Genomic DNA, 25,009 nt, shown 5'->3' with positions numbered 1-25,009 from the left:
GTTGGTGACAGTGCTCGGTACTGCAGTCATCTGAGGGCTCGACGCCCGCACTAAAATAAACAGTCTTCTGGTCAGCGTTGGAAAGTGACTAAGTACATTTCCTCAAGTGCTGTACTTAAGTAAAATGTTTTATTCAAGTAAATCTTTCAAACATTTAACCGAGTATTTACTACATTGTAGAATTGATACTTAAGTAAAACATTTGAGTACTTCTTATACCACTGCTTCTCGTTACTAACAGTCAATCCTGTGTGTCTTTTCTGCATGTGTCTCTCTGAAGGTGCGTGCGTGCGTGCGTATTTCAAAAGCAACTGCAATAGAACATGTGTGTTGTTGGCACAGGGTCATCAGGCATTTCCCTTCCTCTAAACAGTGATGACAGCTAGCTCAGTGAAAAGCATCCGCGTCTCAAGCTGTGTTAAATACATTATCCTGAGCGGGCCTACAGACCTGTATGCGAGCGTTGAAAGGAAAAGACGAATTGAGAGAATTATCTCTGCAGTCTTGTGTACAGTATGTGTGAAAAGGCATCTTTTCAGATGTTTCTTCTCTCGTTGTGTGCTCTTTGCTGTAACCTGAGTTAATGTGAAGTTTTACTGTGCATTAGGAAGACCTTAATTAAAGATGAATGTCTGGGTAGGATTAACCTCCCTTATCATATTCAGTTATATACCCCTTTCTCTAGTTTTCAACTTTTCACAGGGAAGTTCATCTACTAAATTCTGCAACAAAAACAGCACAACTGCACAAAATATTATTTTGTTAAGAATGAATAAAAATAAAAATAATCAATATCAATGCTTCAAAGTGTACCGATTCAGTTAAAGGAAATTAAATTGAAGTCTGTCGTCAACCAGAAGCAGTGGTACGTTTGTTCAGGCTCTCTAGAGCAGGGTTTCAATGCTGCTCTAATTCAACAGGCTGTTCTGCCACCTAGTGGTGGAGAGAAAGAAGAGCAGCCGATGAGTAGAAAGTAACACAATGTAATAATTACTGGCTGTATTGCCTACCTAGATGTTCATATTCAATCTGAACAATGAACAGTGATCTAGTGTGGCTAAGTGTAAAAACTAGGTTGGATTATTCATTACCGTGTTTTGTGAAAAACATCCTCACAACTAAAACCCCAGCAATAATTTATAAGTTTATAATTTGTTCTCAGATACACATCATTATTTTACTCAGCAGTCATCAGAGGGTCGTTTCCTGCTGCCTTCATGTAGAACAAAGATTAAACAAAGAACAGTCCATTACAGAACAATGGTGGCATGGAACTCTTCTGTTTATGAGGATAACTATATGAGTTTTAAAAAGAAGCTGAAGTTGTTTTTGTTCACTCAAGAGATGTGAAGGAGATGCATATGAGCTATATATCCCATATTCCCATTATAATGTATATTTACTTTATTATCAATGTTGAAGATTTGATTGTACTGTGGAGCTAGCTATCAAATGTAGTAGACGGATCATGAGTTGCTTTGTGTTGGATGAATGTGTGAATGTATGTAATAATATGGAAGACATTTTTTAATTATATGTTTAAAGGACAACTTTAGTTTTTTTCAACCAAGGTTCATGTTTTAGGTTGTTATTAGAGAAACTAAAAGGTGAGTGTTAATTTTCTTTAATTTGCTGCTTTCTTTCGTTTTAGGGATTTTAGCAGTTTTTGACAGGGGGGCGGGGGCATTCGAGCATGGGGCTAAATATGTATTTTTTAACACAATTTTATGGTGATTTATTTTTTCATGGTTTACTATAGTCCTAATAAACGCCAGGAAATTACATCTGGCCACAAAAGATCACGGGATCTATTGAATGTGACAAACTGACATATTGAGCCTATACACACAGTATAAGCCTTCCCCCAGTAGGCTACCTTCACATTCAGTAGATCATGTGATCTTCTGTGGCCAGATGTAATTTCCTGGCGTTTATTAGGACTATAGTAAACCATAAAAAAAGAAATCACCATAAAATTGTGTTAAAAAATGCATCTTTTTGCCCCCCTGTCAAAAAGAGCTAAAATCCCTAAAACGAAAGAAAGCTGCAAATGAAAAAAAACTACACTCATCTTTTACTTTATCTAATAACAAACTAAAACATGAACCTTGTTTGAAAAAAACTAAAGTTGTCCTTTAAGACCCCAGGAAGAATAGCTGCTGTCACTCACAGTAAGCTAATGGGGATCTAATAAATAAATCAAATCAAAATATTAAGGGAAAGGAAAGGAAAGGACAGAAAGAGCAGCAGAGAATACGCTAAAGTACACAGTATGTACTTTATGAAAGAGACATGAAGGAGATATAGAAAGACGGAAGTGTGCGTGCGTGTGTATGCTGAGACAGCATTGGAGAGATGTGTCCAGAGTCCTACAGAAAACCAATGAAAGAGGCTGCAAAGAGTGTGTGTGTGTGTGTGTGTGTGTGTGTGTGTGTGTGTGTGTGTGTGTGTGTGTGTGTGTGTGTGTGTGTGTGTGTGTGTGTGTGTGTGGTGCGTGTGCGTGCGTGTACATGGATGCGTGCTTGTGCGTGTGTGTGGTGTAGTATACATAGACCTCTGCATGAATGGAAACTGGCACTTGAATAAAACTATAAAAGTCTCTGAAAGAAGGAGGAACGGATGGATAGAGTTCAGGGTTAATGATGAGAGAGACAGACGGAGACGAGCGAGAGAGAGAGAGAGAGAGAGAGAGAGAGAGAGAGAGAGAGAGAGAGAGAGAGAGAGAACATAGTCCCAGTGGAGGTGTATATGGCTGCTCTCTCCAGTCATTTGGGCTTTCGGAAAACCAGGCAGGGGAAAGCCCTCTACTAGTCAATCTCCAAGAAAAACAGGCAATCCTATGGCCTTTTCTATTACACACACATGTACATACTCACACACACACGGGGAAACCCCTTTTAAGCAGCAAAAATAGCAGTTTAAAATAGTGACATAAAGGTTGTATTGTTGAGGTGTGTGTGTGTGTGTGTGTGTGTGTGTGTGTGTGTGTGTGTGTGTACGTACGTCCCATTAACAGATTGTATGTTATGGTCTGTCTGGGGCATGGGCCATTGGGCCATATTCTTGACATTCTAAAAGACCTGGTTTGTGCTTGGCCTGATGCGACCCCGTCAATGCACAAACACACACACACACACACACACACACACACACACACACACACACACACACACCCCAACTCTTTGCAGCCTCTTTCATTGGTTTTCTGTTGGACTCTGGACATATCTCTCTAATGCTGTCTCAGCATTTACACACACACACACACACAGCTCTCTGGGCTAAAGCGATGCATTGGCTGCCATTAACATCCTGCCATCGTCAGAGGGCCAAGGACCAACTTTGCTCATGTTAGTTATCCACTACATTGGTAGAAATGTACCTCTTAAGACCTGAGGCCGATTCTATAAATATCTTCTTAATCCAACAGTTTCCTGAAAAAGGCATGTTGCTATATCAGTGGTGCTCAAACTTTTTCATGTTAAGCACCCCCAAATTGATATGCATTTGGCTGCAGACCCCCATACATCTGAACCCCATACATCAGACCCCCATACATCTGACAATGTTTTGTTACAGGGTCCTCCAGAAGCAAAGATCTTTTTTTTAAATGTTCACTTTTTAAACAATTGTTCAAAAATAGCTCATCTACAAGCTCATAGCACGGCACAAAGTGATGCATTATGAGCTTGTATCTGCTATTTTTGTATAGCCAAAGTACCAGTAAGACGCCTAAGGGCGAGAAGCGACGTCGCCCTAAATGGCGAGGATGCGTGCACTGGCCACATATGGAGCATGTCTTGAGTGTACAAGGTTTGATGAGGTCAGATCAACATAATGGAAGTCAGAACAGGTCAGCTACATATATGGAGATCTAAGGGTGGCAGCGGGGGCAGTGTCTTGGGTGTAGAGGGTTTGATGAGGGCCCAGGTAAGGCCGGGCCTTAATTTTCGGGCCATTTTTGAGAACTCTAGTTTTGCCCGGCTGCCAGACGCAGCTGCACAAATAACTTTGGGGCAGGCCCATCTAGAGTTTAAATGTACAGGTATCAGTCAAAAGGGAGACATCGAAGAGGAAGGATGTATGGGGCAGGATCAACATATGGAATGTCAGAACAGGTTCTGACATATATACATATACTAATATTGAGGACATCAGGGATCTCCATATATGGGCTTAATTGCGACAGCAAGTTGCATTTACTATGACATCAGGTATCTCCATCCCTGATGATGTCACGTGACGTGATGTCATGAGAACAGGGCACCATATATCCCTGCTTTTCCCATGTATGGGGATTTTGAGTGATACACGATGCACGATTCCATAGTTAACAGCGGCCTTTGGTCGCAATAAAATATGGCTAAAGTTGCAAAAATGATGATTTCCTGGTTTTACCAGTCTGAGTCAACTACTCACTACATTTGACTGGGGTCCCCCAGGGCTCTATACTAGGTCGGTAAAGATTTCCCCTCTACACAAACTATCTTCGCCAAACATCTACAAGCTCAAATTTCTGCAATGTTTTGCAGAATGTTCGCTCCAGAAGAGGGCTCAATCGCTTTTAAAGAGGTCTTTAAATTCACTGGACAAAAACAGAGGAAAATTGTGGGATTACCACATACACCATGAATGTGAATATAAATCACATCTTGTGGCAATATGATAAAAAAGGAATAGCACATACATGGGGGAGTGATGGGGACGTGATGATGTGACAGCCTAACGTGTTGGGTTGAAGAGTATGAGCCCATCTGTGTCCACTTAAGCCTGATTTATACTCTGTTGCACGCCGATGTCGCACACTGACAATAGCCGATCTACAAGCTCACAACACGTCGTGCTTATAGATTGGCTTGGCTATTTTCCAGTGTGCGACACATGTCCAGCATGGAACTTCATATAAATCAGGATCTCCTGTGGTTAGATGCTGCGGCATGATTTTTTTTAAACATTTTGACATGAGGTTAGTGTAACGGTAACCTGAACCCACAGTATGGTTGCTTTTTTCCCCTTTTTATGGCTTTATTGATCGGTAGACAGTAGTGTGACAGGAAATGGGGAGAGATGGAGGGGAGAGGGTGTCACAGAGCAAAGGTTGTCGGGACCCAAACCTTAGTGGTTTATGATACATTGCAGATTTTAAAGGCAGATTACGTAGCTATAGGCGATTTATTTTATTCAAGTCACCCTCACACCTCCTCGTAATGTGATTTGTTGCAAATGTTTACAATATAAGAACTTTTCAATCGGGTAGCATTCTCTCCACTGTGATTCGATTTAATTATCAAGGGCAGATGATAAAAAAAACTCCCCACAACTGTCTGTGTCTGAGCATGCGTGCTGAGTCAGTCAGCCCTACCGGTGACCCCTCCGAAGGGGCCGTAGGTCATGTTGCAGGCTGTCCTCTGCAGGTTGTGTTCATACACAAGCTTCAGTTGATACTGGGCTCCATGCTCCACGTTACCCGCTGTGCCTACGCCAATCAAATAAAATACATACATGTTATTGGTGGAAAACATGGCAATCGGCAGTGAGTGTGTGTGTGTGTGTGTGTGTGTGTGTGTGTGTGTGTGTGTCTGTATGTGTCTGTGTGTGTGTGTGTGTGTGTGTGTGTGTGTGTGTGTGTGTGTGTGTGTGTGTGTGTGTGTGTGTGTGTGTGTGTGTGTGTGTGTGTGTGTGTGTGTGTGTGTGTGTGAGAGAGACTGCGTGTGCGCTCGCACGTTACCTGAGATAGAGTAGACAGAAAGTTTCCTGGGATGAAGAACAGCCAAGTGGAGGAGTTCTGAACACCTGAACACATGACGGAAAGAAACGGCAGACAGAACACATTCAGACTCTGCTGGATTCATCATCATCACCATCACATTAATAATGCGATGACACAACTATTTGCTGTAATTTACTCCCAGCAGTCTAAACATCTTCAAAAGATGTTTAGACTTCCACCATGGCTTTGTGGTTTAATCTAACAGGGGGATTAATTTACACTTCTGGGTGGTCTATTTAGATTAGGCTGTATTCATTCATACACCAACAAAAAAAGAACACGGCTGTCTTAACAAGGAAAGGAAATCTGATTCTACGTTGCTTATTCCTTTTTAGACAAATACTGGTATATCGTATCAGGCCGGTAACCACATGAACCCTAGAGTCCCTGTTCTGGCCCAGGCATGTCATAATTTTCAGCAAGAATAGCAGACCAGAGACATTTGGTGTAGAGAGAAAAGGAAGGGACCAATGATCAAGTATATAAACCAGGGGGACCCCAGTCAGTGAAGTACATCGTCACTGTCGGGCAGAAACCTCATATCTCAATGTTTCAAATTGTTTTTTGTTTTGTTTTTATCACACAAGAGTATCACAGAAAGGTAGTGAAAATAGCAGATGTAGATTGGCTTTTTTTTTTGTTGTTAAGGAACGCTTTTTGGACATCGACAGTATACTATAGATTAAAGAAAATTCACTCATCCTCAGTCTGCCTAGCCATTCTACCTATACTGTACTATTATGTAAATGTGAAATATTTACTTCTAAGTGAAAATATCTATCCACTTCAGGCAGCTAGTGCTGGTGCCAAACGTGTAGAACGTGAGCAGGAGTAGGTTCGGTGTCTTGCTCAAGGGCACTTTGATAGGAAGTATTGGCTGTGGCAGGGACTGGATGTGTGACCCTCCGGAAGCAGGACAGTCTGTCTAACCACTAAACCAGGCTGCTTAATCCTCTACCTCAAAACCACTCCAAAGGCATGCGTCCATTCAAGTTGATGCAGCGCAAACAGGAACAAGCAACACTCCTATTGATCTCGGGACTCACCACATGAAAATACAACGAACTCATTTGATCCGCAGTACTCCACATGTGCTAGCCAGCTTTACTGTGCTTACCGTCTCCTGACCACCACAATCAAATGTTTGTCCAGGAAAGAACAACAATATGTTTTTATTTCATTTTATATATAAATTAGACCCCAGAGATTTGCTTTCTTCTGTGGAAACCACAGTACCACACTGCCCACTGCAAAAAATTAAAAGCTTTAGCCATCTCCCTGCCTCATCCTATCCAGACTGAGACAATATTTAGTGCTTTTCTGTTGAGGCCTACTTTTGGAAGCACCCAACAGACACTGAAGAATGCCTCGCTGCTGGAAACCACCAGAAACAACATATTCCACAAAGACTTATTCCGTGCAAGACGTGCCATGCTCCTGCAGGCATCTCCATGTGGGAAGCCTTTAGGGCAAACCGCCACAGCCTCTTCCTGGAAACCAGGCTCTCCTTGAGGTCCCTGGGCACCCACATATAGGAACGGCGGTGATGACATATTCTTGCATTCCTTTCATCCCCCACATCATTCCATTCCTCCCTCTCCATGTCTCTTTCTGTCTTCACTTCACTTATTCCTCCACAATTTCATATAGTTTTGGCCCGGAAGGGATCACTCCAAAACATGTCATTTCTACAAGAAGGATTTGCACATTTCACAGTCTTTAACTAACAGAGGCCAACTCTTGAGATCCAATTAGCGTGTGCAAAAACAAAGCAGGATGGGGCTCCTGGGTTTCAACAACTATGCTAGTAACTCTGTGGTTAGCGTGGCGCTGTAGGCACGGCTATGTTTGGTACTTTGGGTGGTTGATAGAAAGTGATAAATCATGGGGCAAGAGCAAATGTCTGACATGGTGGTTTGTGCTCTATGTGTCGTAGAGAAAAAGCATCTTTATGTGGTGGTGATTTGGAATGGGAAGGCTTTCTATGAATGAACAACCAGAATAATGAGTTATGAATGGGCACATGTGTTTGGCAGTTTAAATAAAGACTATATTATAAGCTATACTTTGAATGTTTACAATTCATGTTCAATATACATTTTAAGCTCTGCACTCTGCACTATAGATGTTAAGAAAAGCATGTAATTTATTGCCAGTCATCACAAACAGACACTACACAGATGTACAGACATAAACTACTTCTTCAACACAGCACTATGCTATCCTCTCGTGCAGCAGTGTTTTAGGTCTGCTTTAAGCAGGGTTATGTTGAGTTAATGCCACTCTGACACATACTAGCGGAGGTCATGGTCACACATACAACCTACAAGTGGCTGGTGATAATGGAGGGGGATTAGTGAAACCCCTGACATCTTTGTGTTATTCTGATAAGTGACCACCTCTCACTGGTGAGTTCAGTCTGTGGCTATTTGCCTGTTTGCCAGAGAAGCCTGCAGCTTACAATGCTAAAAAGAAAATACACAAGCAGGACATCATCAGATGATTTAACCACATCAGGTGGTCTACTCTAGTGAGGCCACTGTACACAACTTGTACTCCACCCCATAGTACTCCATAGTACTATGGGTACATAGTGTACAGGGTTTGATGATGTCATATGGAATGAATTCTGTGTTGGCCATATATGGAGCATGTTACGAGGCGTGACAGAGACGAGACCTACAGTACAGTCGCAATGAATATCAGATGCCCAAAATCCCCCCAAAAAGTAATAAAGTTGTCTCTTTGGTGTAGCCTATTGTCTTTACAATAAATAAATATCACTAAATGAAATTAAGGCAAGAATCCATCAATTGGAAAGTCAAGTCTAGTCATGGAATTATTGACTATTGACAGGATAACGAAACATCAATAAACTAGATAAAGTGCCAATCGGCACAGGTCTCCACCAGGGCAGGTCAGGTTGTGTCCTATTATAGCGCCACCATCATTTTAGTGGCTAAAAATTCCTGTTTTTAGCCACTAAAAACAGGAATTGGCCTGTTATAGCACCACAGTGAGGCTTATTTGGGGGGGAAATTTGTGGCATGTCGTCCTCGGCCTAGTGGAAATGTGCGTGTATAATTTCACAGAAATTGCACACTGTGTTTGTGATTTGTGGCATTTTTTAGAAACGGACCAATCGTGTGAGCTTTGGAAGCCAATCTTAGCCAATCAGGATGGAAGATGGGAAATGGTGCCGGCATCCATTTTGGATTACAACTGCCACCTTATTGGAGTGTATACCAAATTGTGTGATGTATGGATAAAATGTGTACGAGTAATCTACAGAAATGTGTTTTGCCTAAATCGGCCTCATGGTGGAGCTATAACAGGCCGTTGAGGAATATTTGGGGCAGAGGTTCGTCGTTGGCATCCAGGGAGTGTGTGTGCAAAGTTTGGCATGGATCGGGCCAACGGTGCCGGAGATTAGCTGATAAAGGACGTGTGTTTTGCCTAAATCTGCCTCATGGTGGCGCTATAACAGGCCGTTGAGGAATATTTGGTGCAGAGGTTCATCGTTGGCATTCAGGGAGTGTGTGTGTAAAGTTTGGCATGGATTGGGCCAACGGTGCCGGAGATTAGCTGATAACGGACGGACGGAAGGACAGACGGACACACACACACGGACGGACGGACGGACGGAGTGCAAAACATACTCTCCCCCCATGCCTTCGGCCTGGCCTGGTGGAGACAACTATAAATTAGGGAGATGACTCACAAGAGATGGTCCACTGCTTCTGCTTTCCATGTTATTAAAGACTAATACACATGTATGCTACTGTAGAAAATTATGATAATCCATACAGCCATGTAGTAGAAATTCCTGGTGAAAATATGATACTTTGGACGGTTATACCCTCAAAGTCTTAAGTGAAAACCATTTTATAGAAATTATGGGCTTTCCTGCTTTTATTTTGTTAGTACAGTGAAGAATGACATGAAAGCAGCAAAGGCTGTGAGGCTCAAGAATCGAACCCACTACTAGGCCATTGGCGCCCCCAAGTGAGGACCTTTTGTCATGTTTCTGAATGGAGGCCACTTTTTCACAGGACAAAGTGAAAAACATTCCTATTTAGACACAAACAAATAATTGAACACAAACCAGATATTGGGGAATCTAGTATGCATCCTCCAGCCCACCTCAATCACAAAATATGTATTATTATCATCGTAATGTTTCCATAGTGACATTCATCAAATGCAATTGTTCTTTAGTATAATTAATATGTGCGTGTTTGGAAACATTATTAATCTTGAACTTTGCAATAGAATCTTGACTAACTTTATTCATATTTGAACTACCGTATTTCTTTCTATTGCTTGTTGTGTGTTAAGACTCTTGGGGGCATGGGGGTTTGTCATGTTTATACTGTAAATGTATATTTTGGTATTAATTAATTGCTTGGGTTGTACTTGTGTGTTCAAAGTTGACGGTGTGCGTGTCCTACTTCAATACACTGACCTAGTGATCATTGGCTATATTACGAAAGGGTAATAATATTAGAAGATTTGCGACTAGATTCGAACCCAAAAATGACAAGGCGGGGCACTGTGTATGCCATGTAAGAAATGTATTTTGTTGGGAATAATTTATGTTGACCAAAAATAAGACATTGTCTAATAACAGCGTGGCTTCTCTGTGAATCTCTGACACCATATTGATTTGACATCAGTTTTGCCCAAAAGGAGTTCGGGAGAACGGTGAATCTGAGATTATGAATTTACAAAATGTGAAAAGTATTCACACAAAAGAATATTTGCAACATGTGAAAATGTTTACTTTGATTTCCTTCAAGTAGTTCCTTGGCTTACTGTACGAAAGATTCTGAAAATTGGTACATAATACAGGACTAGCAACACAAACAGAGTGGTTTACTGTAAGTTAATACAAATTATATCAATCAATCGTTATTTCAGACCCAGGGAGATCCATATCACAATTAAACACAAAAATAAAAATAAATAAAAATTAAATGCACATATCCCACACCGTTCAGTTTCTGACATCAGGGTTTCCTGCACAATGTTGTTGGCATGGCACTGCGCCATGCTTGAAATAAATCGCGCCATGCCAAGCTTTTTTTCTCTTTTTTTTAGGGGGATAGTGAATCATAGTGTGTGTGATTTCGTGCAGTACCTCCCCAGTGCCTCCCCAGTGCCTCCCCCAGTGCCTCCCCAGTGCCTGCCCAGTGTCTGCCCAGTTTCCGCCAAGTGCCTCCCCAGTGTCTTCCCAGTGGCTCCCCAGTGTCCCCCTGAGTGCCTCCCCAGTGCCTCCCCAATGTCTCCCCAGTGGCTGCAGTTTCTCCCCAGTGCCTCCCCAGTGTCTGCCCAGTGCCTCCCCAGTGTCTCCCCAGTCTCCTCCCAGTGCCTCCCCAGTGCCTGCCCAGTGTCCCCCCAGTGTCTCCCCAGTGTCCCCCCAGTGCCTCCCCAGTGTCCCCCCAGTGTCTCCCCAGTGCCTCCCCAGTGTCCCCCCAGTGCCCCCCTAGTGTCCCCCCAGTGCCTCCCCAGTGTCTTCCCAGTGCCTCCCCAGTGCCTGCCCAGTGCCTGCCCAGTGCCTCCCCAGTGTCTCCCCAGTCTCCTCCCAGTGCCTCCCCAGTGCCTGCCCAGTGTCCCCCCAGTGTCTCCCCAGTGTCCCCCCAGTGCCTCCCCAGTGTCCCCCCAGTGTCTTCCCAGTGCCTCCCCATGTCTCCCCAGTGCCTGCCCAGTGTCCCCCCAGTGTCTCCCCAGTGTCTTCCCAGTGCCTCCCCATGTCTCCCCAGTGCCTGCCCAGTGTCCCCCCAGTGTCTCCCCATGTCTCCCCAGTGCCTCCTCAGTGTCCCCCTAGTGCCCCCCCCCAGTGTCTCCCCAGTGCTCCTGCAGTGCCTCCCCAGTGTCCCCCCAGTGCCTCCCCAGTTCTCCAATAGCAATATAAGAGCAATAATCCAAATTAATCTTAATTTATTAATCAAATTCATTAATTCATTAATCAAAATTTTCGACAAGCCCCCCCCGCGCCCAGCACCATGCCAAGGCCTTTTCCTGCAGGAAACACTGGACATACAATCATGTGCGCCAATGGTTCCACAATCTAGATGAGAACCTAACCGAACTGCGTGTAGGGTCCGTTATTACAGCAATGATGCCCTACACATGAACCTGTACATAAGGCTACGTAGCACAGCAGAGCAGGTAAGTACCCAGACACTAACAAACATCTGACTTGCACCGGAGCTTCTTGGAACTCAGAACAGCAGCCTCATGCACTCATAGGCCACTGTGAGTCGTCTGATGCGGCCTTGTCTGTAGCGACACCAAAGGTGTGCACTGCAGTATACAGCGGCGATAAAGAGCAATATCTTCGCAGGTACTGAGGTGAGCACATGCTAAATTTGGGACACAGCATGTTGGCTTGGGCATACCGCTTCCACCACTGTCTATAGATGTCCATCTGAAAGGTCATCGGAGATAATATGGCCCAAATAAGTGATCTCACACACTAAGGGCAGTGCCAGCTAGATGGAAGTCAGGGAAGTTTGAGTGTCTGTCTTCCCTACTTCGGACAATCCTGATTTTACTCTTTTTAGCATTGTATTTTATATTAAAATCAAGACCATACTGTGTGAGCATACGCTCAGATGCTGTTGGAGACCAGCACTTTACAGACAAAAAATGACCAAATCATCCATCCACATACATCAGGTGATGTATGCAGGTGATGGTCTGTCATGCTGTCTGACTTGCAGCTGGACGTAATTATAACCATTCTTTAGTTGAGTCGTAGCAGGTTCCATATACCATGTTTTTGTTCTTTTTATTGTCTCACAATTGTATCAAAAATTGTATCAATTAATTTATTATTGATTTAATTTTTCTGTAATGTCTGTTCTTTAGCCAGTTAGCATAACAGATAATAGCTGACTGTGGAATTGAGTTACTACTGTATACTGTATACTGTATATATATTAACCCAGTCCTGTTCACCCTGAATGCAATAACACGACAAAGGCTGTGAAAGGTTCAGCCATGCTCACTCAGCCCTGCAATATTGGTGTTGCCTTGTTGGGTTACTTACGAGACAAACTTGCCCACTTCCACCTGGATGATGGCGTCTCGAAGCTGGACCTCCAGAAGCTGGGCATCAGCTGTGCCCTGGCCCCCTTCCCCTGATTTACTGGCCTGGGGCGAGAAGATCCGCAGCATACCCATGTAGCTACCCACTACCACCTTGTCTGCAAGACAAGAGCCACAGTGACAGAATATAGATGTAAGAAAGGAAGTACTATCCACCAGCCTGCGCTGGTATACAGTATGTTGGAAGTGTTCGGCTAGAGAGATTTTGAGGGATAAAGTAAGGCTTTTACAGTTCGTAGTTTATTGGGTTTGAAAATAGTGCATGATAAACACTTGGTTAATCATGTCTAATCTTAAATGCTAGCATCATAAAACTAATTTTCTCACAAACATTCATCATGGATTGTACAAGACATACATACACACACACTGACCATGTCCTGTGCCACTGTTATCCACGTCTCCGACACACAGGCATCCTTGGTCAAACTCCTCACCCTCTCCCACTACCGCCGACCACCAATCACGGGCCTTGAACAGAGACATGCTGCCTCTGACAGGGAGGGAGATAAACACAGAGTGAAAGAGTGAGACACAAAGAAATGTGATGCGAAACTAGTATTAGGGTGAAGTGGAACATTCTGCAAATTTTGTCTTTGAGAGTTTGAAATCTGGCATTATAAGCAATATAATAAAGACATGTATTAATATCTACAATCCCTCCAGAACTTTGCTCAGATCTTTCTAATGCTCATTTGTTATTTTGTTCGTTTCTATATGGCGTATTGTGCATATTGCATAGTACTGCTTAGACCCCTGTATCACTATTTCGTTTTTATGAATATAATAATCTGAAAAGAGAAATAAAGTCTGCACACTGAAATGTGCATGTCATGTGTGTGTCTGTATATCTCTCATCCTCTCAGACCCCATGGTGTGTGGGTCTTAGTCCCATACCTTTATTTCTCTTTAAAAAGTATTTTCATAAAGCACTTTGATTTGCCTTTGCGTATGATATTTGCTATATAAATACCACCCTTGAAGGGAATTTATGTGGTTAATTTCCAAAATGCTGTTTACAGTAACACCTATTGACCTATACGAAAATCTAATGGCTTATGTTGATTAATTGATGTCTCTAAAATTTGGAGGATCGAAATTGAAGACCATAACATCCTTCATGGAAACCTGGGTCTGACAAAACTAGATCAGTCAAGTTATTTGATTAATTCAAAGTATATTTTTTATTGTCATTTGCTGAGATAATTATATGGTACAGATATCAAAGTGATCCCAATGCTGTATTTTGGTTTTGAATGAAATCCAATCCCTGGGGTTCAGTCGGCCTCTCTTGTCACTGTCACGAGTGACACCTCGCCAGTGTCTCCACATGAGACTACTTACTACCTACGTGCCAACTGTCAAGTCAGTAGAGTGGTGTATGTGTGACACTCCAAGCAGGGGTATCACTGTCCGCCAATGAGAACGCTTATAAGGCCAGTCACATGACAAGGATTTCATGAGGAGAAGCAAAAAGGCCAAGCGGATTTTCTAATTGCTAACTGATGAGCAGGTGGAATGGACAGCTAATCCAGAGAGAGAGAGAGAGAGACTATAACAAAAGAATCCCCCCTCCCCCCGATGTGTTAATAACATGTGTAATCAGTCCTTTATTGAATCTGATATTTAAATTAAGATCACATTTTTAGTTTTTTAGGCATGATAACATACACACAAAGGGCAAACTCCCTGAGGAGAGGAGAGGCATTGTGGGTTATAGTAGATCAAATGTGACATCCTGTCATTCAACCATAGTGACATTAAATGCAAACAAAGGCAGAAAGCTACATGTAGGTATTCAGCCCCCTTTTGATAACATACATTTGTCACAACAAACCCTATCCACACTCACCCAGCTAAACATCCTCCAAATCCAATCATCCTATCATACTGTAAAAACACACTGTGCTGCAGTCATTCATTGGTCCCCAACCTGTTGCACATAACTAAGCCTCTATATACAGTACACAATTGACAGTTTTGAAACAAACCTATCACAGTTTCAGATTGTGTTAAATTATTTTGTATAGCATAATAACTTGTAAACAGCTACAAAAGAATAGAGCAGAATAAATTGAGATATTTCAGGCCTGTTCACTGCTCATGTGTGCTTGCCATAGAGGAATGGGGCTGAAAGGCATGGGTCAGGAGAAGGGAGTGTAAGATTATTTCAATTCATCCATCTTCAATATGATTGCCAACTTTTATAGGGTTGATAATGAATGACAGTGACACAGACTTTGGGTTCTTAGAACAGATTAACGACTCGAGGAAGGGACAATGTAGTAATGTTTTTTGAAATTATTCATTTAAGTCCGAGACTGAAAGGAAACAATTCAAGCTGTGAAGCAGCATCATGTTAGTCTCTCAGTCTCAGCTCAGCTCAGGTATTTTTGCTAGCGGCATGCTGCCTGTTTAACAGCTAGCTCTACCTGGTTATTAGCGCTCAGTTTAGGCGAATATAAAGCAAACGTGTTCCACACTGTAGAATATCGTATGGGTTGTTGTACCATTCTATTCCCGTGTTTTGCTTACCCGAGTGGCGAGTGAAGAAGCGCCTGTCAGTAAAAGACTATATAAATATTTGTTGCTCGGGCAAAAATCACATTTCTCTTGTCCCTCTCACCAACTTGAAGCCATTCCCCTGTTGTCATAGCACTAACGCTAAACGGTGAAGTTGGACGCTTGTGCGCATCACCGGACGTAAAGTCACCCGAAGGCTCATGGGAAATTGTGTTTTTTTTCCCGAATCTAACGCCAAGAGAACTACATAAATCAGAGGGTGATACCCTCGATCGGGACTTACAGTCTATGATCGGGACCCAAGTCCATGGATCATGGATGGATGGATCAGGGAGGACGTTGTGTACGGGTGCGCGGTGCAGTCGGAGGTGGTTTTATCGTCCATGCTGTGCAATATGATAATTGATTTAGGCATAATTGAAGAGATTAATGAGACTTAATTGTGACTTGTTCATCAGCCCAATTCATCAGATCAGACAATTGACTCGAGTGTTACACATCTCATAGTCAGCACGCAGCACCACTTGCAAAGTTGCAAACAATAAAGCCCACTCCACACTCGCCATGCAATGCAACTCCTTGTTGCAACATGCAATGCAAACTACTTGTAAACATCAGTGGTGGAAAAAGTACTCAAAGTTTTTACTTACGTAAATAAATACTGGTATTACTGCAATATAGAAATACTTTGTATTTAACACGGAATTTAAATTTACTTAAAAGTACAAAAGTATCGGCATCAAAATGTACTTTGAAGTATCCTACCAGTACCAAATGTACAAAGTTTAGTACTCATTATGCGGAATGTATACAAATGTATACAAATATTTTGAAAATAGCAGATCTACAAGCACACAATGCATCATTGTGAGTTGAGTTGTGACTGCAGTTGACCTTAAAACTGCTTTGTAGCAAGGATGCAATCATGCAACTATAGTTGCATTGGTGCGGTTTGGCCTAGCTCTGGTCCATAGCCTTCTACTAGGCTAGTAGAAGGCTATGGACCAGAGCTAGGTTTGGCCTAGACATCACAATCACAGTCTGTGATTGTGATTTCTTATTGGGTTTTTATTTATTTATTGACTGAATAGGCTACTTTATTAACCGTTTGCTGAAAAGGTACAGCCGTACAAATGTATTTATTATGTATAGAAAATGATGCTTAAAGATAACCCAAAAAAGGCCGGCAAGGGCTTATTTTAGGTCAGTGCAATGCTTGTTTATATTGTATAGACACAAATGTGCCTTTTTGGTAGCTATTGATAACGCAATTATGACATTGCAGTAGGAGAAGAATTGAGAAAAAGGAGAACTGGTGAAAAACAGGGCTCGTCCGGGATTTGAACCCGGGACCTCTCGCACCCTAAGCGAGAATCATACCCCTAGACCAACGAGCCAGTTGTCCATAGGATTTGACTGCTAGTTTCAGAAGTTAACATATGCCACGTACGTTGCATGCTTATACTATATGTTCATGTTACCGTTACTTACCTTATGATTCACTGCCATCTAAAGGTGGATTTTGATACTGCAATAAATTATTACGTCTTCGTGCTTTTCTGGTTTCATCCTCCAGTTTTTGTATTGACTGAAATGTACCCATAACGCCATTCTACTAGCTCTGGTCCATAATCGTAGAAGCAGCTAAGGCTATATGGACCAGAGCTACCATTCTACATACTGTGAATAACATTTTCAATCTACCAAAACGTTTGGAAGAAGAATCTGCATGCATGCAGATTATACAACAATAAACATATTATAATAAATATTATTTTCACAAGACTCCCACCCATTTGATTTTATTGCCAGTTTTATTTTATCCTCGAATGTTAACATAAATTCAGTAATAACAAAAGGCAACATGCAAGTGATAGCAGCACATTTAAAACACACAATGTTCAAAGAGAACAAAACACATTCAGACTAGGGCTGGGCAATAATGGATAAAATGCCCATCACAATATTAATTAACCAAATCTTTCAATATAAGTGGGTAAAGACAAACAATAGAATAGCTAGAACAGTTAGAGGTAAGTTCTGTTTACTGTAACATAGCCTTTAAAACCAGGAAGACAAAATGTCATATATCACAATATCCCAAATTACAGATGTAGTCGCAAATTATGATATTGATGTATCAATATACTGCCCAGCCCTAATTTAGACAAACCAAAACGGTAACATTATACTTTGCCCCCTGCAAAAAAAAACTTTAGAGGTAGTGTTCAGTTTGAACAAAAACAAAGTTGGTTTTTCTTTTAAAAAAAACAAAACAAAAAAAAACTATGATGAGCTTTATGTGTCCCATATTGGGGTTCAGTGAACCACGGACAACATTGGATTTTCCAACTAACATTATTGCCTAAAGAGAACATGTATGATCTAGGGCAGTGGTCCTCAACCTTTTCTGTAGGCTACTATCAGGACCCAATAGAAAATCTCAAAAGTATTTGCGGCCCACCCATCTGACTACATATCGGCTGCCGTGGTCAGGAATCAGGATTGATGAGCTGCATGCATTTCGAATGTGTTCTGGCTTGGATCAATGGAACTAACATAGTATATGTTATTTATCGGTATCACAATGAAAACTCACTTTTCAAAGAAAGAAAACACACCTGTGTGAAGTGAGGCTAAGTGAGGCTCTTATCATCGTACATCGTCATACAATCTCTCATTCCGGCCAATCAGAATTTGCGTCCTCAGTCCTCACCTTCTCTTCAATGTTTGTGTTTATAGCCCACAGGTTGAAAACCACTGATGTAGGGGGATGTGAAGAACACAGAGGACTTCACAGAAGAGCCTACACTACAGTGTGCTCTGATCTCAAAGAAAGTGCTGCTCTTCGACCACCTATGTATTTTGTTTTTAATAAAAAACAAGACACAAAAGACAGGTCTGATGGCCTTGGGGATCACAGGCATTTAAAATAATTGAAGCCTAGAAATTGAAAAGGGCACAGTTGTAAATCCCCATTTTTATTCATCAGCTGCACACCAGGCCAAGTCTTATAATTGTATTTTATTTGAGGTTAATGGTTTTGAGAGAGGTTTAGAATTCGGGTCAATGAGGTCTTTGGACTTTTGAGGCCAGGTTTGTCAGCTTTCTATGCAAAAAGTGTTAAAGGCTACAGACTGCATGTTGATGTCATGATACACACTCAAGTACAATGAAGCCTGTGCAAACTGCAAAGATTGACATTTTGTTCAAGAATCTGCCATAACTTCCATGAATCAAAACTACCACCAGCTATGTCATTCTAAGGGGATTTAATTTGAAAATGTTCATCATCATTCCTTCTGATCAGCTGGTTCTTGAACCCAAGTATGTACAATTTACTGTACAATGTACAGGTAGGAGGCACCAAAGTCAGCATTTTTGTCAATAAGGTGTGTATCCTGCAATTCACAAGCTATGTTTAGAAAGCTGTATGAATCTACAGTACGTTTTTACAAAATGTATACTAAACCCATAGTTTTGAGAAAACAGGATCTCAAGTTCACAGGTCAAGGCCAGGGGAACCTGTTCAAATTCAATTGCAAAACTTCAGAAATGCATTGAAATAGCATTTTCTTTAGCAACATGCTTTTAAACTACCCAGAGAAGTGACCAGGTATACATCAGGAGTCCAATGGTCACCAATTAAACTACAACCTAATTACATGAGGTTCAGGGAACTCAGATTATATGAGGTGCAATGCATGCTGGTATTGATCAAAAGAAAGTTGGTCTGTGGGTGTTTGTTTATCATATGCAAACTTCATACACTGATACAAACATTACAATATTAAAAATGAGCATGGATAACAAAAGTAACAATAATGTGCAATTGTTTGTTTTTGGTTATTCTTTTTTCATATCACGGGTTAGTGGACATGGGCAATGATTAGAACAGACTCAGACACACGCAAAGACAGAGACTTGGACTGTATGTACTTTTAAAACAGTTCATTCAGGAGGGGGGAAAAAATAGTATTTTTTATAAAGGTGGCGAAAAGGGTTCAACAATGGCCCGTTATTGGTGTGGCGTCCAAAAGAGGCTGGCATTGGGGCTAAAGCTAGAATCTCTTGGTGTGGAGGAACATTGAAGATGTTTGGGTCAGGTAGTGGTCATTTCCAGCTTGAGGAGAATGGTCTTGCAGTCTTTTTCCAAATCCATGGGTCTGGGATTGCTCTAGCTGAGCTTGTAGCACAGTAGTTGGGAAGTGGGCTGAACTGTAGGAGAGTTATAGAATCTTCTGGAGGATGGCATTGGGCACTTCCAGAGTCTCATCCTTCACCAGGACAATGTCGTAAGAGTCCAGATATTTCTCCATTCTCTCTTCTACCTGCAGGACAACAGAGCAGACACAGATTGTTAATATTTTCATGTGGACCACTTTGTTATTAGGATACCAATATGTATGTTTTGTACTACTCTGTCTTTATTGTGACAGCAAGTCGCATTTACTATGAAATTGTGCATTTAAATTTTTGAATACTGTACATACTGTACAGAACCCCAAAAGGGGTTCCCGCCCAGAATGGGTTAACTCCTACTTCTCAACTGTGCCATATTAAGAAGCTCTGTTGTTTCATCGCTTCAAGTTCTCGCCCTCAGGCGTCTTACTGGTATGTACACATCTGTAGGTCACAGATGTGGCTAAACAATAGGTAAAAAATAAACTAATATGCTTTACTACAGAGTCTAGAGGTGGGCAACCTTTTCGGGCGCATGATCATTCAGTGCCAGACACTGAATCCACCATTGCTTGTATGTCTTAAGTTATTATAGACTGCTAATTAGAAAAATAATTAAGCATAGAATTAATTGAACATGAATAATTAAGGTAAGATAAATTCAGACTATCTGGGGAGAAACGTTTTATGCTCATCAAATAATAATGGTTGATTGATTGATTGATTGATTGAATTGATTGAATACTTTATTAACATTTTGCAGAAAAAAAACACAGGAGGTTGTTTTTGATCACCTCAATAGCCCAATCTGATCTTTTGTTCAAAAAGAGGTGGTTGCCAGCCCCTGCTTGGGTCTACTGTAGTATACAAAGTTAGGTCTACAATTAATTATTTATTTCTCTCTATACCAAAATAGCCGTTCTACAAGTTTAGCTCGCACGCTAAGCTCTAGCTGAGCTTGTAGATCGGTGAATGATCGACCCAGAAAACGGACACTAGGGTTCATGTGGTTAGGATAACATTTTTGACAGTTTTCGAAATATTCTTGTGCAGTTTCCAAAGCTTTCAAGATCTGAATCAAAGATCATGTTTTCCCAGATATGTGTGTGAATACTAGTTACGTGTCTGTACCTTGTCATTGAGGAACCCAATCTTGAGGATGTTATCCACGTCGGGCACTCCGTCAGCCATATTCAGGTCCCCCAGTGAGTCTCCCATCAGGATAATGTTGCAGTTGTCTTTCACCTGCTTGAAGTAGTCTGTGTTGCGCAGCGCACCATCATGCTTGTTGTACACGTGGATAAGCTCACCCTTGAAGCCCTTCAATATGCCCTGGGAGGGAAAGAGTAGGAAACATCAGTAATGTCAGTGATGGTAACTCTGTTGCCTAAGTACATAAAACTGTAGCCATTTAGCTGAACCTTTAATCCAGATGCAGGACACAGACAGGACACACACTAACTATGTGATGACCTCGTCTTTAGTATAATCTTGCTTTGTACGTTCCCAGTACAAAGCAAAGCAATGGGACAGCATTAACTACTAAGTTATATTTGACAGGTTAAGAGATTTCAGTCTTGGTACTGTGGGCAGGTTAAGGGGACATGTCTAATGAATAAACTGAGACAAAAATATGTTTTCAGACAGACTCACATTGTCATCAAAGTCCATGAAGTTGGATACCACTTTGACATTGGAGTGGTAGACCCCTGCCTGGCGGATGATCTCCTCCAAGACATCCCCGAGGCCAGCCGAGAAGATCAACACCGGCACCTTGTGTTGCTGGAGGCGGTCGAAGAAATGCTCGTAGCCCTCTCTGGAACCAGTCAGACACAGAGCACAAGGAGGTGAGATATACAGCAGCATACATACAAACAAACACACACACACTCACAGTTGGTAGCATACAAAATGTGGATTTTGAACATGCAACAATATCATCTAATCAAACTGATTGTTTTCTACAATTGTGTGGTCCCAGATTTGATTCCATACAGTGGGAACACATGCACAAGTTACAACACACGTACATGTGTTACAATTCCGTCATGGACACGGCATTGGATAAACAGTTACCTTAGGGCAGCATCAGAGTCCCTCACTGCTTCTGGGAGTTTGTCTTTCTGTAGTCTCTGTTCAACCAGTAATGTGTGGGACTTAAAATACCTGGGAAAACACAAGCCACACACACACGTGCGCACCCACAGACACAGTTACATACCTTTAGGAGCACTGATTTCATGTTTGTGTGTGTGTAATAGTATGCTTGTCGTGTTTATTTATGCGTGTGCATCTGTATGTATATTATGTCATTAATTGCATCTGCAATTCTATACGACTCTGTGTTGGTGTGTGTTACTTACCATTCCACCATAAAGGGGTATTTTTCCTCCATTGTTAGATGTGGGTCAATCTCTATGGGATAATATTTGTTCTTCAGCTGCAACAGCTTTTGCCTACAGTCCTCAGTCACCAGCGTGCAGTTGTCTATGATATCTACAACAAGTTGGGACATAATGTCACTGACACAAGCAATCACATTATGACAGAACTAAAATTATAGGATGGATACAAATAAACATAGACACGCATGCACACTTTAATGTTCCATGATAATAAATTACAGTACGTACTGTATTGTCAATGTTTTGTCCGATGACATGATTAAAACACCCTCTAATCCAAGCAAAACAATGACATCAAATGTGGCTTATGAATATACTCACTGTGACATGAGGGACAGCGTTTTCCATTGACCGCAAACTTGCTTAACGTCATATCAAAGTCTGTGATCATCTGTGGTAGAGAACAAGAGAACATGTGCTGAGTAATTGGATGAAAATTCAGCAAGTTATGATGAATTTGCTGCCTCAATAGGCAGACTGGATTGGAGGTGCAGCTTGCCCTCACCAATATGGCAACAATATTTCTCCAATGAATAACAGCAGCCAATGTGGTATCTAATGTATTCTATGCCACAGAGCATGATCAGATGTAAACTGCTTAATTTTATCCTTCAGTCCACCTGTCTATATACCTGTCTATTTGTCTATATCCTATGGCTTCAGAGGGATGTGGTTGCCACAAATATGCGGATGGAGGTTTGATTATCATAATTTAGTTTCAGAGATAATGCAAACTCATGTCTTGCATCACCACTAGATGGCACAATTGTACACAATCACGGTGAACATAAATGACTGCTGACAAAAAAATCAAGTTGACATAACAAACACTCACGCACGCACATGAACAAGCGCACGCACGCACGGACGCACACACGCACGCACACACACACACACTCACAGAGCAGGCTAACCTGTAGTTTGGATGCTCCCCCCTTGATGAGGCCACAGATGATTTGTTCGACCCTCTCAGGGTCCCTCATGTGGACCGTGCTCTTTTCAAACTGAGGCATCTGGAAACACAGATGGAAGGAGGGTTAGAGATGTTAGAATGACAATGAGTATGTCTGACAAGAGAGGGGAGATGTTTCAATATGAACATCTCCCTGCCCTCCCCCCTCCTTTTTCCTCTTCTTTTCTGAAAAAAACGAAAACCCTTTTCATCTGCAAACAGCATGTTGCCTTTTTTGTGCCTGGGGTTGGAGAAGAGGTTGCCAATATCATGGTCTGGGGCCTCTGGGCAGTCTTCATATTATCAAGACCTCCCAGGCCATTATCTGAAAACAGATGTTTATGGTTCAACAGCATGTTGTTGTTCAGCCCACTTTTACACACATAAATGCAGCACACTTTAGCTTTTGAATCCGCTCCATGTTAAATCCAGACACCAGGCCACTCAGGCCCCTTTTTCACCCAAATAACTTTGGTTCTAGAACTGGTTCTATTCTAGATCCTTGGAACATTTGTGCTTAAGCTTTCATGGAACCAGCCGTGAACCGGCCTGCGTTTCCACCAATTTTAAGCACCATTGTAATTAGGGGCAGGAGTCCCCAGTTGCCCCAGGTTCGATTCCAGGCCTGGCCAGCAACGTATGGTGATTTCTCACTTGCTTTTGCCACTGTGCATCTGCATCTTCCAACCGTAGTGATTAGTGACACACCCATATTGGTTCCCAGTTCAGGGCAGGAAAAGAAGAAAAAAAACCAACCAACTTTTCAGTGGAAACACTCTGAACTGGTTCAAAATTAGGCAGGAAAAAAGAACGGAACCGGTTCAACCCCGGTGGAAAAGGGAGTGTTATGGTCATCTTGAGTTTCAGCCTTGGCATGAAGAAGGGGGCCGGAGGAGGGTGTTGGGGACGGAAGAGAGAGATGGTTAGGGAGGGAGGGGGCTGAGGACTAGCTATTCTTAAACACACTCTGTACAGTATGGACACTTGGGCTCGCGTACAGCAGGGTGGCGGAGAACTGTAACCTCCAACATGAACCAGGCTGCACACATGTAGACCTGTAGACTCTCTAGCAGAGAAGATATTGATGTTTGGAAGTGGAACCTATTCATGATGTACAGCACCTAAACAACAATTCAAAACAAGCACCCAGCAAGACCAACGCCGAACAGGATGGATCCCTCCAGAGAGGAGAATGCACAATGGATTAATAGGAGCAAGAAAGAAGAGAGAGAGAAATAGAGGAACATTTTGTTTTTTTAAGAGATTATGGGCAAGGAGGAGGGAGAAAGTGACGAAGAAAGCGGCACAAGTAGTTCATTGTTGGGACTTGGCTGCTAGGTACAGTATGGCTACTGTATATTGCAGGCACATTATCTTGGGCAGGGCGATTATTTTTCAGAATTATTAGGTAAGCTCAATTATTCTTAACATTCCAGCGATTGGGACGTCTTTCACAATCAAAGCAAAGAGAAATGTTACAACACAAACCTCAGCCAAATCTCCTATGGTTGCGAGAGAAACTGTATAATCTAATTAATATTTCCCGTTTACATCTTGTGTGGGTAGAGGTGAAAGAAGATCACATGGACTATTGGCAAAGACAATATAGAACATCACAAAACCCAGTACTGTTTGTTTTTTAAATAAAGACTGTAACATCCTGTTGATTTGATCATTTTATTAGGAAGAAAACCTGGACTGGATCCGTGTATCCGGTTACTCAAATAGTAAAATCAACAGGAAGTTGACATTTTTATTTTAAAAACAAACAGTACTGGGTTTCTGATGTTCCATATTGTCTGAATCAGATTTGTTTGTGTTCGTTTACATGCTGAAAGGGTGAAAGCTGTTTCACTGTACAATGTAAGTCAATGAGGACTGAGGAGCATATTTTGAATTATCAATTTCTAATCAATGGAGCAATTATTTGTGATTTCTCAGTTTCAACATGTCAAGGTAACTACCGTACACAATCCAAACCTCTACCAACCTTGCTCTCTAAGAGGTTATGCAAAGCCAGACAGTTTCTTTGCAGTTGACTCGTCAAGGCAGGAATGCAATAATTAC

General features: G+C 41.8%; 2 protein-coding genes across 4 annotated transcripts in view; both read right to left on the bottom strand.

Moving 5' to 3' along the window:
• Window positions 1-13,371, bottom strand: part of bbs9 (Bardet-Biedl syndrome 9) — a 207,743-nt gene extending 194,372 nt beyond the window's left edge. For both annotated transcript variants that reach the window (XM_083760769.1, XM_083760770.1), the window contains exons 1-4: window positions 13,255-13,371; window positions 12,822-12,978; window positions 5,726-5,790; window positions 5,360-5,473 (exon numbers count right to left, since the gene is read on the bottom strand). In XM_083760769.1, coding sequence (XP_083616895.1) covers window positions 5,360-5,473; window positions 5,726-5,790; window positions 12,822-12,978; window positions 13,255-13,366 — 448 coding nt within the window. In that variant the 5' untranslated portion in view covers window positions 13,367-13,371. The remainder of the gene's footprint in view (window positions 1-5,359; window positions 5,474-5,725; window positions 5,791-12,821; window positions 12,979-13,254) is intronic.
• A 5,968-nt stretch (window positions 13,372-19,339) lies between these two features.
• nt5c3a (5'-nucleotidase, cytosolic IIIA) overlaps window positions 19,340-25,009 on the bottom strand; it is a 16,833-nt gene continuing 11,163 nt past the window's right edge. For both annotated transcript variants that reach the window (XM_083760881.1, XM_083760882.1), the window contains exons 2-8: window positions 22,905-23,003; window positions 22,312-22,381; window positions 21,949-22,081; window positions 21,662-21,751; window positions 21,239-21,401; window positions 20,717-20,917; window positions 19,340-19,734 (exon numbers count right to left, since the gene is read on the bottom strand). In XM_083760881.1, the coding sequence (XP_083617007.1) occupies window positions 19,633-19,734; window positions 20,717-20,917; window positions 21,239-21,401; window positions 21,662-21,751; window positions 21,949-22,081; window positions 22,312-22,381; window positions 22,905-23,003 (858 nt within the window). In that variant the 3' untranslated portion in view covers window positions 19,340-19,632. The remainder of the gene's footprint in view (window positions 19,735-20,716; window positions 20,918-21,238; window positions 21,402-21,661; window positions 21,752-21,948; window positions 22,082-22,311; window positions 22,382-22,904; window positions 23,004-25,009) is intronic.

This window comes from Protomyctophum parallelum, assembly GCF_964188405.1.
Source record: "Protomyctophum parallelum genome assembly, chromosome: 3".
NCBI classification, from domain to species: domain Eukaryota; kingdom Metazoa; phylum Chordata; class Actinopteri; order Myctophiformes; family Myctophidae; genus Protomyctophum; species Protomyctophum parallelum.
This window is presented reverse-complemented; position numbering and strand designations above follow the sequence as displayed.